This window comes from Lipotes vexillifer, unplaced genomic scaffold, assembly GCF_000442215.2.
Source record: "Lipotes vexillifer unplaced genomic scaffold, Lipotes_vexillifer_v1.1 scaffold1098, whole genome shotgun sequence".
NCBI lineage: Eukaryota > Metazoa > Chordata > Mammalia > Artiodactyla > Lipotidae > Lipotes > Lipotes vexillifer.
Genome location: NW_006798559.1, coordinates 6,915 through 22,530, shown reverse-complemented (window position 1 = coordinate 22,530; position 15,616 = coordinate 6,915). Strand labels below are relative to the sequence as shown.

The 15,616-nt window shown below is 48.2% G+C and overlaps 2 protein-coding genes across 2 annotated transcripts in view; one reads left to right on the top strand and one right to left on the bottom strand.

The window, feature by feature from the left end:
* The window catches only part of GGCX (gamma-glutamyl carboxylase), a 17,045-nt gene extending 8,616 nt beyond the window's left edge, over nucleotides 1-8,429 (bottom strand). Inside the window, 5 exon segments of the mRNA XM_007470587.1 lie at nucleotides 1-58; nucleotides 386-544; nucleotides 1,893-2,063; nucleotides 2,457-2,562; nucleotides 8,425-8,429. The exon segment at nucleotides 1-58 is cut by the window's left edge and continues 1 nt beyond it. Of these exon segments, the coding sequence (XP_007470649.1) occupies nucleotides 1-58; nucleotides 386-544; nucleotides 1,893-2,063; nucleotides 2,457-2,499 (431 nt within the window). The 5' untranslated portion in view covers nucleotides 2,500-2,562; nucleotides 8,425-8,429.
* A 2,867-nt stretch (nucleotides 8,430-11,296) lies between these two features.
* Nucleotides 11,297-14,566, top strand: VAMP8 (vesicle associated membrane protein 8). Its single transcript, XM_007470586.1, has 3 exons — nucleotides 11,297-11,352; nucleotides 12,680-12,835; nucleotides 14,111-14,566. Exons 1-3 carry the CDS (start codon nucleotides 11,350-11,352, stop codon nucleotides 14,249-14,251), a joined length of 300 nt encoding a protein of 99 aa, XP_007470648.1. The 5' UTR covers nucleotides 11,297-11,349; the 3' UTR covers nucleotides 14,252-14,566.
* Nucleotides 14,567-15,616: the final 1,050 nt, after the last annotated feature.

Below are 15,616 nucleotides of genomic sequence, written 5' to 3'. Positions count from 1 at the left end.
AGCAGGAATAACACACAGCTTATCCGGTAGCACAGGCCCAGCATCATGCCCAGTGCCCCTGGGATTTGTGGGGGAGAGGATTAAAAGGTCAGAGGGGCTCTACAGGCCCAGCTCCCCTGGGACAGGCTGTGGGTAGGATTAGGAAAGGTCATCAGACATTTTATAACCAGGTGAAAATAAATTTCAATTAAATGTTATTTCAACATTTTAAACAGAGTTACGGGGTCACAGCTCAGATGACACACAGGTCAGCAGGATGAAATTATAAGTCACAGAGGAAGTGAAATAAGAAACCCAAGACCTTGGTCATTCACCAGCATGCTTTGTATTTCTGGGTTTTGGGTAGGCCAGTCAATACTCCCATCTCTCCTACAGTTTCCCTCACCCAGAAACATGATGGTGTAGACCAGATACATCCAGTCAAGTGGCAGTGGCTGCAGGGCGTCCAGCAACGGGAAGCGGCACACCTCCAGCCCATCCAGGTATCTTCGGTCCAGGGAGCTGAGCCCCCGCTCCTGGGGAATGTCCAGCACCATCATCAGCCCTGAGAAGGCAGAGGGGGAGGGGGCCATCAGGCCTTAGCAGAGCGAGCCGTGGAACACGCTGGAATACAGTCGAGCACACCCAGCTCCAGGGTCAGACTTCTTTCCAAACCCCGGAAAGAATTCATTCAACAATAATCACAGAGCGCCTACTCTGTGCTAGGCGTTATGCCAGTTGTGTGATCTCAGACAGCCACTGCACCTCACTGAGCCAATTCCCCATTTGTGAAAGGGGGCTCATAATATTTTGCAGGGTTTCAGAGAAGATTAAATGAAAGAAGTGTACAAAATGCGATCAAAGCTGTTCAGGTTTTGATAGTAATATTTGTAAAGGTCTGCCCTACTGGCTACAGAAAGTGCTCTGGGGTGGTGCTCCTCAACCCCCTTTTTTTTTTTTTTCTTTTTTTGCGGTATGTGGGTCTCTCACTGTTGTGGCCTCTCCCATTGCAGAGCACAGGCTCCGGACGCGCAGGCTCAGCAGCCATGGCTCACGGGCCCAGCCGCTCCGTGGCATGTGGGATCTTCCCGGACCGGGCACGAACCCGTGTCCCCTGCATTGGCAGGCGGACTCTCAACCACTGCGCCACCAGGGACGCCCTCCTCAACCTCTTTTACTTCCTGGCACACCTGGCAGAGCAGTGTCTGGCCAGCACACTGGGGTAAACAGAAGGGGTACTCAGGCCAGGAAGGCATCTCCAGTTAAGGCAAGATTTCTCAACCCCAGGACTATCCAGTTTGGTCTGGTTAATTATTTGCTGGGAGGGCTATCGTGTGGTTCATAGGTCATGAAGCAGCATCCCTGGCTTCTGTGTAGATGCCAGTAACCACCTATTCCCCTTCCCTCCCACCCCCAAGATGTGACAAATACAAATGTCTACAGACATTGCCAAATGTCCCCTGGAGAGCAAACTCACTCCCCGTTGAGAAGCACAGGGAGTAATATCTCAGCATATCTGTAACCCATTCCAAACATACATGCTGTGGCCTATGAGTTAGAAAGATTTGGATTAGGGAGTCACAGCCTAAATGTCTGCCCTGTCACCCCTGCCATTTCTCTGAAGTCTAGTCCTTAGCATACTTACTGGGCAACTTCATGCCACAAATAAAATGGGTTCCTGTTTCTCTACCTCTATATTTCCTATAGCCTCAGACCAAAGCATTTCTGGTCTCCAAACCCTAATCGGAGACAAAACTGGGTCACAACGACCTCTTCCAGGATATCAGTAACTTCAGCTCTTAGGAAAAGGAAGGTAAGTCCACTAAGCAAGTAAGTATCCAAGAAATGGACAAGGGACAATTGTCATTTTCCCACCCCCAACCACACTGGCCCCTCCCAGAAACTGGACTTACCAAAGAGAAAACGGAAGACTGCCAGGCTTGCAGGATCCGTTGGTCTATTCAGCAGGGTCACCAGCTTCCCCCAGCTGGACACATCTGTCCACTCAAAACCCAAGAGCTTCCCCATTCGGCTGCCCTGACGGCGCCCTGAGGTCTGTCCAGCCTTATCTTTCTGTACTTTATCTGCAACCGATAAATGGAGAAAGTTGTGGGTGCGCGTATGGGAATGGAGATGCTTTAAAATAGGCTCCTCCTCAAATCACAGAAATCACAGGCCCAGGTCTTCTGCCTACCTGGATTCTCCCACTGATCTCTGACTACCCGAAACATCCCTGCAGTGCAGCCCCTCCTCCAGGATCCCCCAATGCCCCAGAACCTTTCTCAGACAGCAGCCCTCTAGCCGCAAAGTGTCCTGAATGTCATCACCACCCCGAAGCCGAAGACTGCAATCTCTCTCTACGGCTCCTTCCCATCGGAGGCTCCCTTCCCCAGGTCCCACAGGGAAGCCCTCCGACCCCCACCCCTCTGAAACCCGCGCCCCTCTCTATCCGCCACAAGGCGGGGCTCTGACCCTACCTGAGTCGGGCGGGGACCGCGCAGACCGAGCAGACACCGCCATGGCCTCGGGGAGGTAGGTCGGCCACAGCGACAGCGTCCGAGTAGGTGGCGTCGCGAGGGAAAACTCCCCTAAGTCCCGCCTCCCCGACACAGCAGCACCCGCGAGGCCGGCCGGAAAGTGCCGGGACTGTCGTGAAGAGCCCTAGTCGGCCGCGCCGGGCTCCCTGCTGGGCGGCAGAGGGCGGAGCGAGGAGCCTTGGGGCGGGGCGAAGCGGCCGCGAGGGGGCGTGGTCAGGCCCCGGCCTCCCCGGTGACCAAGGAGGACCGAAGATGTCACCGGACCTGCCTCTCTTCTACCGATTGACCAGTCTCTTCCCTGAGGCCTCCCGATCCCTCTCCGCGCTTTCAACCTAAGAAGACTCCGAGAGCCCGCAGCTTCCCTGGGTCACTCCCCGCACCCATTAGGCCTCTCCAGACGTGAGCAGCGCGAGCGCAAATGTCAGACTCTTCCCAGAGAGGTTCCCGCCGAATTAGGACGCACCTGGAAGGGCTGCTCCGGTCTAGAGACTGTGTGCAAGTTTCTTTATTCTCTCTTCCAGTACCTGCCAGGAACCAGAGGTTTGAAAGCAGCAGGGGAAACCGGAACAACATAGCTGCAGAGGGTATGCAGAGTAGGGGCAATGAATAGAGTGCTCGATCAAGGAAAGTCTTAGAGAGGTGAATCTTGAACAGCATTGTAACATCTAATTCTCTGCACTGGGATTGACCAGCGGGATCAGAGGAAGGCATCTTAGACCAGAGGTTCTCACAGTTTTTAGTCTCAGAACCCCTCTACACTGCTACACACATTATGGAGAACCCTAAAGAGCTTTTGTTTATAATGGGTTATATTTTCCCATATTTACCGTACTGGAAATTTACACTGAGAAATGTTTAAAATATGTATTGATTCACTAAAAGAAAACAGTAAGAAACCCATTACATGTTTATATAAATAACCTTTTTAAGAGAAAAAGTATATTTTCTACACCAAGAAAATACATGAGAATAGTGTTATTTAAAAGGCAAATCTCTTTAATGTTTGGCTTCATTGAAGAAAGCTGGATTCTCATATCTGCTTCTGCATTCCATCTGTTGTGAAATGGTGTTGATTGAAGTATGTGAAGGAAACCTGGCCTTACCGATACTTAGTTGGAAAAAAGAGAAGCATTTTAATAGCCTGTTAGATAACTGGATATTCTTCTGTACCACACCAAAACTTACAAGTAGTCGTTTTTTAAAGGTTAGTCAGATGTGAAATTGGAAATCATATAATGAACTTTATGCTCTATTACATTAAAATCATTGGTATATCTTGCGCTTTGAATGGACCTTTTACTCACGCATGATTTTGTAAAATATGCATGGTCATTTGGAAAACATTGGTTCACTGAGTTACACAGCTCTTTTAAATGCGGAGCCTCTTAATGTGGAGCAACAGGAACTCTGCTTCCATTACTCGTGGGACTGCAAAATGGTACAGCCACATTGGAAGACAGTTTTGGCAGTTTCTTACAAGACTCCACATACTCTTACCATATGATCCAGCAATTGTGCTCCTTGGTTATTTACCCAAATGAGTTGAAAACTGATGCCCACACAAAACCTGCACATGAATGTACAGCAGCATTATTTATAATTGCCCAAACTTGAAAGCAACCAAAATGTCCTTCAATAGGTGAATGGGTGAAATAAACTAGCACATCCATATGATGGAATATGCAGTGATAAAATGAAATGAGCTATTAAGCCACAAAAAGACATGAAGGAAGTTTAAGTGCATATTGCTAACTGAAAGAAACCAATCTGAAATGGCTACATACTGTGTGATAACCTGCAAAAGGCAAAACTATGGAGATAGCAAAAAGATTGGTGGTTGCCAGGCATTGGGGGGGAGGAAGGGAGAGAAGAATGTAGCAGAGGATTTTTAGAAGGGTGAAACTATTCTGTATGATACTCTAATGGTGTCGTGGTGAGTTCATGTCATTATATATTTGTCAAAACCCATAGAATGTATAATATAATGAATGAACCCTAATGCAAACCATGAACTTTGTTATTAATATCACTCTTAGCTTATCAGTTGTAACAAATATACTGCACTAATACAAGATGTTAGTAATAGGAGAAACAGGGAGAGCATGAGGGGTGTATGGGAACTGTCCGTACTACTCAAAAAAATAAAGTCTATTAATTTGAAAACAAACAAAGGTGAGTTGAGCTCACAGTTTCATTGCACAAGTGCTTTTTCTTAGAAACTATGAAACATCGTATTTGGGTATGCAGAAGCATTGTATGCATATTTCCCATTTCTTCACACAAAATAGTAAAAAGATCTGTATTCCAGTGTCAAGAGTTTATAAAATTATTAATTTGTACTTCTTAATTAAGGATGTTCTTAATTGACACTGGTATTTTATTTTCTATTTTTACTTTTTTTTTAGGCTGCACACTGGCATTTTTTTTTAAATTGCAAACGCATGGCAGGAAGGAATGCAATGACTCCTACAATTTGGTGCCACTGTCTCACTCCTGCTAAGTTGCCAGCAGTTTTGCCACCATTGCTTTTTGCATCATCAGTGCAAATGTCAACACAGTTAAAAAGGCAAATAACATCTCAGTATTATTATAGTAGTTTTGTCCCTAATGATTCCAGGGGTTCATGGACCATGTGCTGACAACCACTATCCTAAAGGGAAAAAGCCGCAGGGGTAGATGTAAAAGTAGAGTTTATTGGGCACAGTTGTGTTTGGCAGGTGGAATTACTGGGCTAACGAGTGTTCCTGCTGTTGAGGGTCTGGCCCACTTCTAGTTCATCCTAATAGGCAAGGCGGGCCAAGTCACTTTGGAAGCCATAGATCTATTTAGGGGATGGATCTCTTAATCCACTGTCAAATCCCAGTCCAAATGAATACAGTGTGGGTTGGGAAGTTTGGGCTAGATCTTCCAGGATCACTCAAAATTAGATGGTTCCATTAAGTTCAGTGTTGATGGTCTGTTATGTGCCAAGAACCGGACAAGTTACAGAGGAGGAAACAGAAATGATTAAGTTGTGGCCTCTGTCCTATAGAAGTATAATAATAAAAATATATAGAAATAATAAAATAATAATAGAATGTAGGAAGTCATAAGTATTAAGTGAGGTTCAACGTGCTACGGGAGCACTGAGGAAGAAATGAATTATGACTGGAGAAATCAGGAAAGTTTTTTTGAAAACTTGGGCCTTTAAGGATGAGTAAAATTTTGAGAGGAGAGAGGGAAATCAAAAGTTCTCAATAGTCTTGGGTGAACCGAGAGCGTTCTGTGTAAGAGAACTACAGCTAGTAAATGAGCTGTGCTAACCCTTCACCTTTCCATCCCATGATTTTAACTTGTTTTTGTTCAAGGCGTTGATTTCCAGTTTATCCTTTCAGGACCAATATACAGAGACTCATGGCATCAGACATTCATTTATCCATAAAATAGTCCAAAATTTACAAAAGGAATTTGTTCATGGTTCTCTTCTAATAAAAATTCTCTTTCTGTCTGCACTGTGGAGAAAGAAGCCCTCTTTCAGATCTCTCAATTCAATACCCTAAACATTTAGTGAGTGCCTACTATGTGCAGGATATATGTTATTTTCTACAAGGGGTACCAAAGTAAAAACACAGCCCCTGCCTTCACAGAGCTTAGAGTCTCAGAGGAGTCAAACGTGTATGTAGTTAATGGCAAAGCATATTATAGGCTCTATAAAAGATACAGTGTGATGGCGATCAGAAAAGGAAGACTTTAACTTCAGTGGGGAAATCTGGAAGACTTCATGGAAGCAATGTCTCAAATATGAATAGACTTGCCATAGGCAGTGATGAATGAAGGAGGATATTCACTCTTCATGAGACAAGTCCACTTGAGCAAAGGTATAAAAGGGGATGGTGTGTTACGGGAAGAGCGAGTAATTTAGTATGACTGGGGGGCTGGGAGGTGAGTCTCATGAGAGATAAGCTTCAAAAAGCAGGTTGACAGCAATCTTGGAATGCCAAGCTAATGAGTTTGGGCTCTACTCTGGAGGTGCAGCACACTCAAATCAGTGTTTTGGGAAGATAACATGTAACCCCAGGAGGAATGGATGGGAAAAGAAAGGTCAGTTTGGAGGTGGCTGGAATTGTTCAGAGAAGAGATAATGCCCGGCATTACCTAGGAAGCACAAGCTGATATGGAAAGGAGGGGGTGGATTTGAGAGACATGACCAAGACTTAGTGATGTTCCGTTGTGTGTGTAGGATGGCTTAGGGGTTCCTAACTTGGGACACTGATAGAATGGGAGTACTATCCAGGAGGAGGAACATGGGGAAAAGATAAAGGGTTTGGGTTGGCTGTCGGATGTGTCTGTGGACTGACCAGGGTGTTGGAGAGGAAGCAGTGGCAACTGACAGAAATGTACAGATTTGGGGATCATCCATAAATGGCTGTTGAAAGTGTAAAGGCATTGATTGCACTTCCAGAGGCAGAGCAGTGTTTCTCAACCTTGGCAGTATTGACATTTGGTCTGCATATTCTTTGTCGTTGGGGGGATGGGTGAAGTGGGGGGAGGGGCTGTCCTTGGCATTGTAGGAAGTTTAGCATCTTTGGCCTCTACCCACTAGGTGCCAGTAGCACACCTCCGCCACCAGTTGTGTCAAACAAAAATATCTCCAGACATTGTCAAATATCCCCTGGAGGGCAAAATCAACCCCATAGAGAACGGTTGCTCTAGGAGAGAGTGCTTAGTCAGAAGATGGCCAAGGGCAGAACCTTTGGGTTCTAAGGTCACGGTCAGAAAGGAAGAGCACACTGGGAGAGATGGGGGTGACTGTGTCACAGATGGGGTGGCCAGTGGTGTTAACAGTCTATAAAGAGGGTTTTGGAGACAAAAGAGGCCTTGGCAGTGGGGAGAGCTTTATGATCTTTCAGGGAGCAATTCCAACTGAGCCTCCTGAACGTGCTTTCTTCTTGTTCGCTAGCCTTTTCCCAGAGAGGTACAGGAGTCAACTGCCCCCTTGGGCCATAAATGAGACTGGGATATATGCCAGTGTACCACAAAGTTGGCCTGGTTGCTTTGCAAGATGTTCATATTCCTTTCCCCCTATTTTCTCATTCCATTTGTTTTATTAGTCTCCTTTTTCATTTGTAATGTGCTTTAGCAGAAATATATACCCATACCATTTAATCCTGATAATAACCCCGCAAAATAGCTTTCATTCTTATTCCCATTTTGCAGATGAGGAAACCAAAACTCCCAGAGGGAAACTTGCCTAAGACAGCACAGACAGGGAGCCATAGAGCTGATGCCCAAATCTTCTGATCGCGCAGGGACTGAGAACACTCTTCGTCACACCCCGATTGCTTCTTTGGTCGCAACTCCTACCGTGTAGCATCTTTTCCTTACAAAGTGACTGACACTCCCCTTCTCCTGGGATAGAGCCTTCCTTGACTGTAAAGTAATCAGTGACTTTTTTTCTCTTGTTCCCTGACCACAGCACCATTTCTGCTCATAGCGTATTGTTTGGTGCCTTACTGAATGTCTCACCTTGTGAGGGTGTTATAGCCAGATGGTCTCTTTTCCTTCTTAATTTTCTCCTTTTATTGGCCACGCCTTGCGGCTTGTGGGATCTCCGTTCCCTGACCAGGGTTTGAACCTGGGCCACGGTCGTGAAAGCCCAGAATCCTAACCACTAGGTCAACAGGGAACTCCCAGATGGTCTTCTGACAAAGCGTAACACTGTAATGTTTGTACAGGTGAGGCCAAGCCTGCGGCAATTCTGTATGGTGAAGATGAGGACAGACAGGTCACAGGCCCAACTGTGGGCACTTCGGAATCTCCCTGATGGTTGCTGGGTCTAGGCCAAGGGTCATCTCCCTCAGGGACACCAGCGTATGTCCAAGGCTTGCAGTGGCATACCAGACCCCAGTAACTCCTCAGCTGTTGGAACTTTCCTTCCCTCCCTGGGAATCCTCTGTCATTTCCTCCTGCTCCCCACAAACTTCCTACTCTGGCCCTTTGTTTCTTGGCACCCCTCATGTTCCCTTAACCACCAAAATTCACTTAGCATCTGGAATTCTTAGTAATAGTAATCACAAAAGCCACCATTTACTGAGGGTTTTTAAAGTACCAGGCATAGACAATGGAGGTAACTGAGGCTTAGATATGTTACATCAATCTGTCCAACGTCACATAAATATTAAGGTACAGATCAGTATATCTAATAGAAATGTAATTTGAGCCATGTTGGTAATTAAAATTTTCTATTAGCCAAATTAAACGAGAAGAGAAACAGGTGAAATTAATTTTATCAATATTTTTTTATTCAACAATATATGCTAAGTGTCTATCAACAGACAAATGGGTAAAGAAGATGTGGTATATATATACAATGGAATACTACTCAGCCATAAAATAGAGTGAAATTTTGCCTTTTGCAACAACATGAGCAGACCTCAAGGGTATTATGCCTAGTGAAATAAGTCAGAGAGAGGAAGACAAATACTGTCTGACAGGGGTCCCCAACCCCCGGTCCTCGGACTGGTACCAGTCCACATCCTGTTAGGAACTGGGCTGCACAGCAGGAGGTAAGCGGCAGACAAGTGAGTGAAGCTTCATCTGCTGCTCCCCACCGCTCCCCATTGCTCCCCACCACTCCCCACCGCTCCCCACCACTCCCCACCGCTCCCCATCACTTGCATTACCGCCTGAACCATCCCTCCCACCACCCAACCCCCGTCCGTGGAAAAATTGTCTTCCACGAAACCCATCCCTGGTGCCAAAAAGGTTGGGGACTCCTGCTGTATGATATCACTTACATGTGGAATCAAAAAAGTACAACAAACTACTGAATATAACAAAAAAGAAGCAGACTCACAGATATAGAGGGCAAACTAGTGGTTACCAGTGGGGAGAGCGGGGGGGAGTGGCAATTTAGGGGTAGGGGATTAAGAGGTGCAAGCTACTATGTATAAAATAAGCTAAAAGGATAAATCATACAACCCAGGGAATATAGCCAGTATTTTATAATAGCTATAAATGGAGTATAACCTTTAAAAATTGTGAATCACTATATTGTACACCTGTAACTTATATAATATTGTACATCAACTATAACTCAATAAAAAAATAAGGCACTTGGGAATTCCCTGGCAGTCCAGTGATTAGGGCTCCGTGCTTCCACTGCAGGGGCCACGGATTCGATCCCTGGTGGGGGAACTAAGATCCCGCATGCTGTGTGGCCAAAAAAATAAATAAATAAAGCACGTTACAGATTTTTTTAAAAAGGGGAAAAAAAAGATCCAAAACATTATTCCAACATGTCATCAATATATAAGATTACCAAAGAGATATTTATAGTCTTTCTCTCATAATAAGTCTTTGAAATCTGCTGTGTGTTTTACTCTTACATCTCATCTCAGTTTAGACTAGCCACATATCACATGTTCAACAGCCATTTGTGGTCAGTGGCTACTGTATTGAACAATGAAAGTATAGATCAAGGATTCTGAGCCACCTCCGCTTGGCTTCATTGTCGCCTTTCTAAGGATGGTGAGGAGTGGGGCAGCCACATTCTCTGTGAAAGCAGGCTGATCCTGTCCCCCAAGATTCAGGACTGAAAAAGATAATAATCTTATCTAATTGGGAGTAAGATTTCATTATAAATGAGAATAAAGGGTCTCCAAATGCTACAGAGGTCCAAAATTTATTAGACTCTTTAAAAAAGCATTTGTCAGAGAAGCTGACATTTCCCTCTTGGAACTGTTACTTCTGGCATGGGACAGGAATGTTTATTCCTTTCTGCAGGTCCCTGTTATTGTTCTTTTATCTCCATAAACACTGTCCAGGAAAAGTGGATTTTCTCTGGCCTGGAGCCAGGTTGGTGGAAAAATCCTTTGCCCTGGGCCCTCTCTCTTGTCCATAGGGCAGTCGAATGACCGTTTCTGATAGGGCTCACCAACCGACATGGTGGCCTCGGAAGGGACGTGCAGGATTGTTGAACTCTGGAAGGAAAGGAGGGTTGGTGAGCCATCATTCCCTGATTGGAGCAGTGGGCAGCCCTTTGTTCCAGGCACTGTACTAGGCACATGGCATGTGCTATCCTTTTACTCCTCACCACCACCCTATGAGGTAAGCATCAGCACTTGCAAAACCCAGGCAGGTGAAAATGTTCACTCAGGATGTGCAGCTTTCCAACACCAGAGCCCAGGATTACAGCATTCCAGACTTTGGGGGTTTCAATGCTTTCTGCACTAAAACAGACATGGAACAAGGGTTGTCCAGAAAGAAATGTTCATATCTGTGTTCTGTTTCCATGTGAACAAGGTCTGGCAGGGTGCTTAGGGTTGATTTCAGTCTCTAAGAATTGGGGGTGAGAGACTCAGAACATAAAAAAAGGAGATGGGGGACTTCCCTGGCGGTCCAGTGGTTAAGTCTCCACGCTTCCACTGCAGGGACCACGGGTTCCATCCCTGGTCAGGGAACTAAGATCCCCGGCATGCCGCGTGGTGCAGCCAAAAAATAATAATAATAATAATAAAAATAAAAAAAGGAGACGGCTGCCCTTTCTATATCAGGAAACCTAGGAGGACTGCTTGATCGTTCTTTTCTTGTTCCTGACAAGTTAGAAGAAATGTGGTGCCGAGGAGCCCTGTCGCTTTAAGCCCAAGCCCCGGTTTCCCAGGAGACTTGGGAGGGCAGTGGAGAGTGCCCGCCTACCTGGGGAACCTGCGCGAGGTGTGGCCGGGGAGGCTCGGGATGCGAGGGGGCGGGGCAGGCTGAAAGTTGGACAAGCAGGAAGTGAACCGACGGCTGCCCGAGAGGAAACAGAGTAGGCGAGAGTCCTGCTGCCGACAGGCCCGAGCCGCTCGGAAACATGGTGAGTGAGCGGGAAACTAAGAAGGGGCTGATTTCACGAGCAGCCAGAGGGGGCTGGGGCCTGGGGATCAGCAAAGGAAAGCTGGTGGCATAATCTGAGGGCTGGGCCAGCGCTGACTGTGACCTCTCTTCTTTGACAGCTGGGCTCCAAATAGGTCTGAGCTGCCTGGGCGGGTGTTCCTGCTCTCCTCTGCCCCCTCCCTCCCCTGAGCCCTGAGCTGGCCAGGAGTGGAGCTTCGGTGGGAGTGTGAGATCCTAATTCATCTCCTCTTCCAGCCCTCCGGCCTTCGGGTGTTGTGACATTCCTGGGCAGTGCCCCTGCCGTTCCCAGCGCAGATTCCAGCCCAGCGGCAGGAATCCCACTCTGCCTCTCGCTTTATCCCTGTACAGAAACCCAAAGAATTTGGCTCTCCGTCGAGTCCAAGGAATCTGCCCCCTCTCCATAAACGTGAGGAAGAGAGCTGACGGTTTGTAAAGAAAAAAAAAAAAGTCAGAAGTTGGTTCTCTGTGATAATCTAGTTTGGACCCACGCCCCTGGCTTGTGTCTGGAAGTCCAGTGGGTCAGGGAGGGAGGAGCTTAGTAGTGTTTTTCCCTCCCTGTTCAAAAACCTTATCAGAAAGCCTGAGGATGAGGGCATCAGCCAGGGAGGACTTGCCCTCCATTTCCCCCAACACCCAGGCTGCTGTTTGTATGTTTCATACTTGCTTAAGTAGGCAATGGCGTGGTGCCTGCGCGAGGTGCTTAGTGGTGGGGAAAGCAGAAGTTTGTGGCCCAACGGCTGTCTCTCGTGGGGCCTTGTGAGGGACTTGGAGCCTGGTTGCCGTGGCTCAGGCTGCCCAGGAGGCCGGAGCAGCTCTCCAGCTGCTGTCTTGAAGAGAGGGCGGGTTAGGCTAGGCGAGGGTGGTCTGCGGGGGGAGGGGCACAGGCATTTTTAATGAGGGCCGGTGGGATCTGGGAATTCACAGGTAATGGTGGGGCTGTGCCTTGTGAGGTGCTGGCTCAGCGGTCTCCTCGGACCCTCTCCGAGGAACAAGGAAGCAGTGGAGAGGGCTTTGGGGGTGTGCTTCTTGTCGTCTCACGTGCCCTGAGAACCCACAAAGAAGTTGGATCCAGTCTGTCTCCTAGCATGGCTCTCACCATCTGGGGCTTAAAAATGCATTTGTTTTTGATTACACAAGTACTACAAGGAAAACGTTCTCTTTGCAAACAGTTCAAGCATTACAAAAAGCTAAGTCCACCTTAGGCCTCCCTCTCCTCTGGCCTCTGAGGCTGAGTCTCAGTCCCTCCGGCACTCGGCCTAATTAACCCCTGTGTGGCTGCCCAGGAGGAGGCCAGTGGTGGTGGAGGAGGTGACCGTGTGCGAAACCTGCAGAGTGAAGTGGAGGGAGTCAAGAATATTATGACCCAGAATGTGGAGCGGATCCTGGCCCGGGGAGAAAACTTGGACCATCTCCGTAACAAGACAGAGGATCTGGAAGCCACAGTGAGATGATGGGGAGCCCAGTGGGGGCCAGGGGAAGAGGGGAGAGGAGGATTATTGGGGGCTTGAGGCTTGGTGGTCTTGGTGGCAGAATGATCAGGAGGGAAGTCTGCCTTTTTACCTGTGTTGGGAATTGTTGTGAGCTGAATCCCCACTTCTGATTCTGTTCTGCTCCACTGATTGGTACTGGGGTCCAGGGGATGGGTTCAAGGACTGGGGCTGGGGATGCGGGGGTGGACCCATGGAGACATTTTGTGAGACTGATAGATGGCTCAGTCAGCCTGTGCTGTCTTAGGCTTCTGTGCTATGAAATCGACTTTCCCTTTGAAGGCTGCCCTTGACAGTCATTTGGACCTGGCTTCCCCAGGACAAAAATATTGGCTCCAGAAAATCCTCTTAGGGCCTTTGGCCTTCCCCAGGAGTTATTAGGCAGGGGGTGGAAAACTGTTAGAGTTTTGCTGAGCCAGCTTTAAAAAGAAGCTGGGAAGAATAGTAAAAGTCTTTGATCCCAGGATCCTCTGCTGGCTGAAGGCTGGAATAATATCTCCCACACATCTTGCTAGATCTCATTCTTCTCTCCCTCCAGCCAGAGGCTGAAGCCAGCTGCTCAGGGAGGGAGTAACTCTAAAGTTCAACAGAGGGCTGGAGACTAAGATTCCGTGTCCATGGAGAGAGACTGGCCATGGCTTTCTGAGTCCTGTGTGTAATCTTGAGCATAGCTCATTTGACTCCCTGGGACTTAGTGTTTCTTTCCACAGCCCAGGCTGGGAAGCATGGCCCAGGGAAACAATTTCTGCTCTTCGAGTTGGGAGAGGAAGAGCATTTTCCCTCAGTTCCAACCCCTGGACTGCCCTGGCCCCTCCTCCAGCTTCAGCGGTCCTCATGTGGCCAGAAGTTATGGAACCAGGGAGATGTATCCACCTGGAGCCTGCTCCCCTCAGCCCTAGTGTCTGCCCTCCCAAGGGTGGGTTGTGCTGCCAGTCTCACAACCCTGGGTGTGAGCATGCGTCAGAGGCCCCTCAGTGTGCATGGCAGTGCGGGGGTAAGAAGAGAAGGGGGCGGGCAGGGGACCAGAGGGAGCCCAAGAATTCTAAATTTGAATTGGTTCACCAGATGGTTGTGAAGGTACATTTGTCAAGGTAGGAGGACAGAACTATTTTATTTAGCAGTCTGTTACCTCAACATAGCACTTAAACGTTTAGATGTATGGTGTGTGGGTCTCGGTATGCTCATCCCAGCGTCTGGAGGCACTGGGTGATTCTGCCTTATTCCCAACAGTCCGAGCACTTCAAGACCACATCGCAGAAGGTGGCTCGGAAGTTCTGGTGGAAGAATGTGAAGATGATCGTCCTCATCTGCGTGATTGTTTTTATCATCGTCCTCTTCATCGTGCTCTTTGCCACGGGTGCCATCCCTTAAGTAACTTAGGGAACCCCTCCCACCCTGCCCTCTTCTTTGGGGGCAGCCTTCCACAGTGGGTGCCAAGAGGCGCCCTCTCTCCTGTACTTCTCCACAGGGAACGCTGCCCCAGCCTCCCGCCCCTCATTCTGGGGCCCCTCTACCACACTGTCTGCCCCAGGGAGCACCTTGGTCCCCAGAAGGAGAGAGCTGGGCTGTGGCTGTGTTTCAGGGGTCCTCAGAGTTGGTTGGAGAGACCCGGAAGGGCCAGCACATGGCTGGGAAACTGATGGAACTGAGGGTGGCCAGTGGGCAATAAAGACCTTTCAGTATCCCTATGCATGTGAGGTACTTTCTCCCTTTCCATTTTGCCTTTGGCCCTTCCATGTCTTTTCTCCCCAAGGACGCCCTCTGGCAGAGATCCTCCCATTGGAGGCCCAAGCTGTTGGAGGGGTGGAGAGCATATGTTTGGAAAAGAAAGAAGGAAACTCTCTGTCTTTCTTTATCTCCCCTTGTTCCATCACTGTCACTGGTCTCAAGAACAGGAATTTTCTGGAGGTCTTGGCGTATGGAAAATTCAAAACCTTCCCAGCACTTTAGGGTAGTATGTAAGACTCTGAAGTGTCCCCTCTGGGTCCTGCCATTTCCTTTATTAGTTTTCTGCTGGAAGTGTCTAGCCGAGACATGAAGCCTACTTGGGCAGAGCATTTAGGAATCTGGTTAAGGGCCTCCCACCCCTCCCATCATTGCCATTTCTCTTTGGTGGCCCTGTTGTAGTCTTAGAGTGAGGGGGTTAGAGGAACTGAACTGCTTTTCCTTCTCTTGTGGTTCTGCGAGTTCTATTTGTCTTTTGTCTGCCCCTGTCCTTCTGGAACTTAGCAGGGCCTCTGGGTCTCAGCTGTCCTGAGGGGGTGAGCATCTCTCACCCGTGTCTCGTGGCTGGGCACAGTCAGTGTCACAGGACAGGGCCTATGGCCTTCCTTCCCCTCCATGGACAATGGACCTCTCTGTCTTTGGGCCTCCCTCCTCTCTACCAGGTTCCACCATCATTGTCTCTCTTTCCAGTGCCCAGTGCGCCTTGGTTTGGGGGAAGGGTTTATGTCATCTCTGTCCCCCATAGGCTTTCCAGAATTGAAAAGAACCTGATTTGGGGAGGGAATCTGGAAGGGGCGGGGTTGGGAAACAGGACTGGGGACTAGTACTGGCAAATCAGGTTCTAGAATCATGCTCCGGGGACTTCCCCGGCGGTCCAGTGGTTAAGACTCCACACTTCAATGCAGGGGCGTGGGTTTGATCCCTGGTTAGGGAATTAGGATCCCACATGCTGTGCAGTGCGGCCAAAAAAAAAAAAAATGGAATCATGCCCCGAAAACTAGGAAGGGAGGA

Bases quoted from the DNA above. Each gene is read 5' to 3' on its own strand.
- VAMP8 (XM_007470586.1), top strand. The intron at 12,836-14,110 runs GTGAGATGATGG...TATTCCCAACAG, and splicing joins CAGAGGATCTGGAAGCCACA to TCCGAGCACTTCAAGACCAC.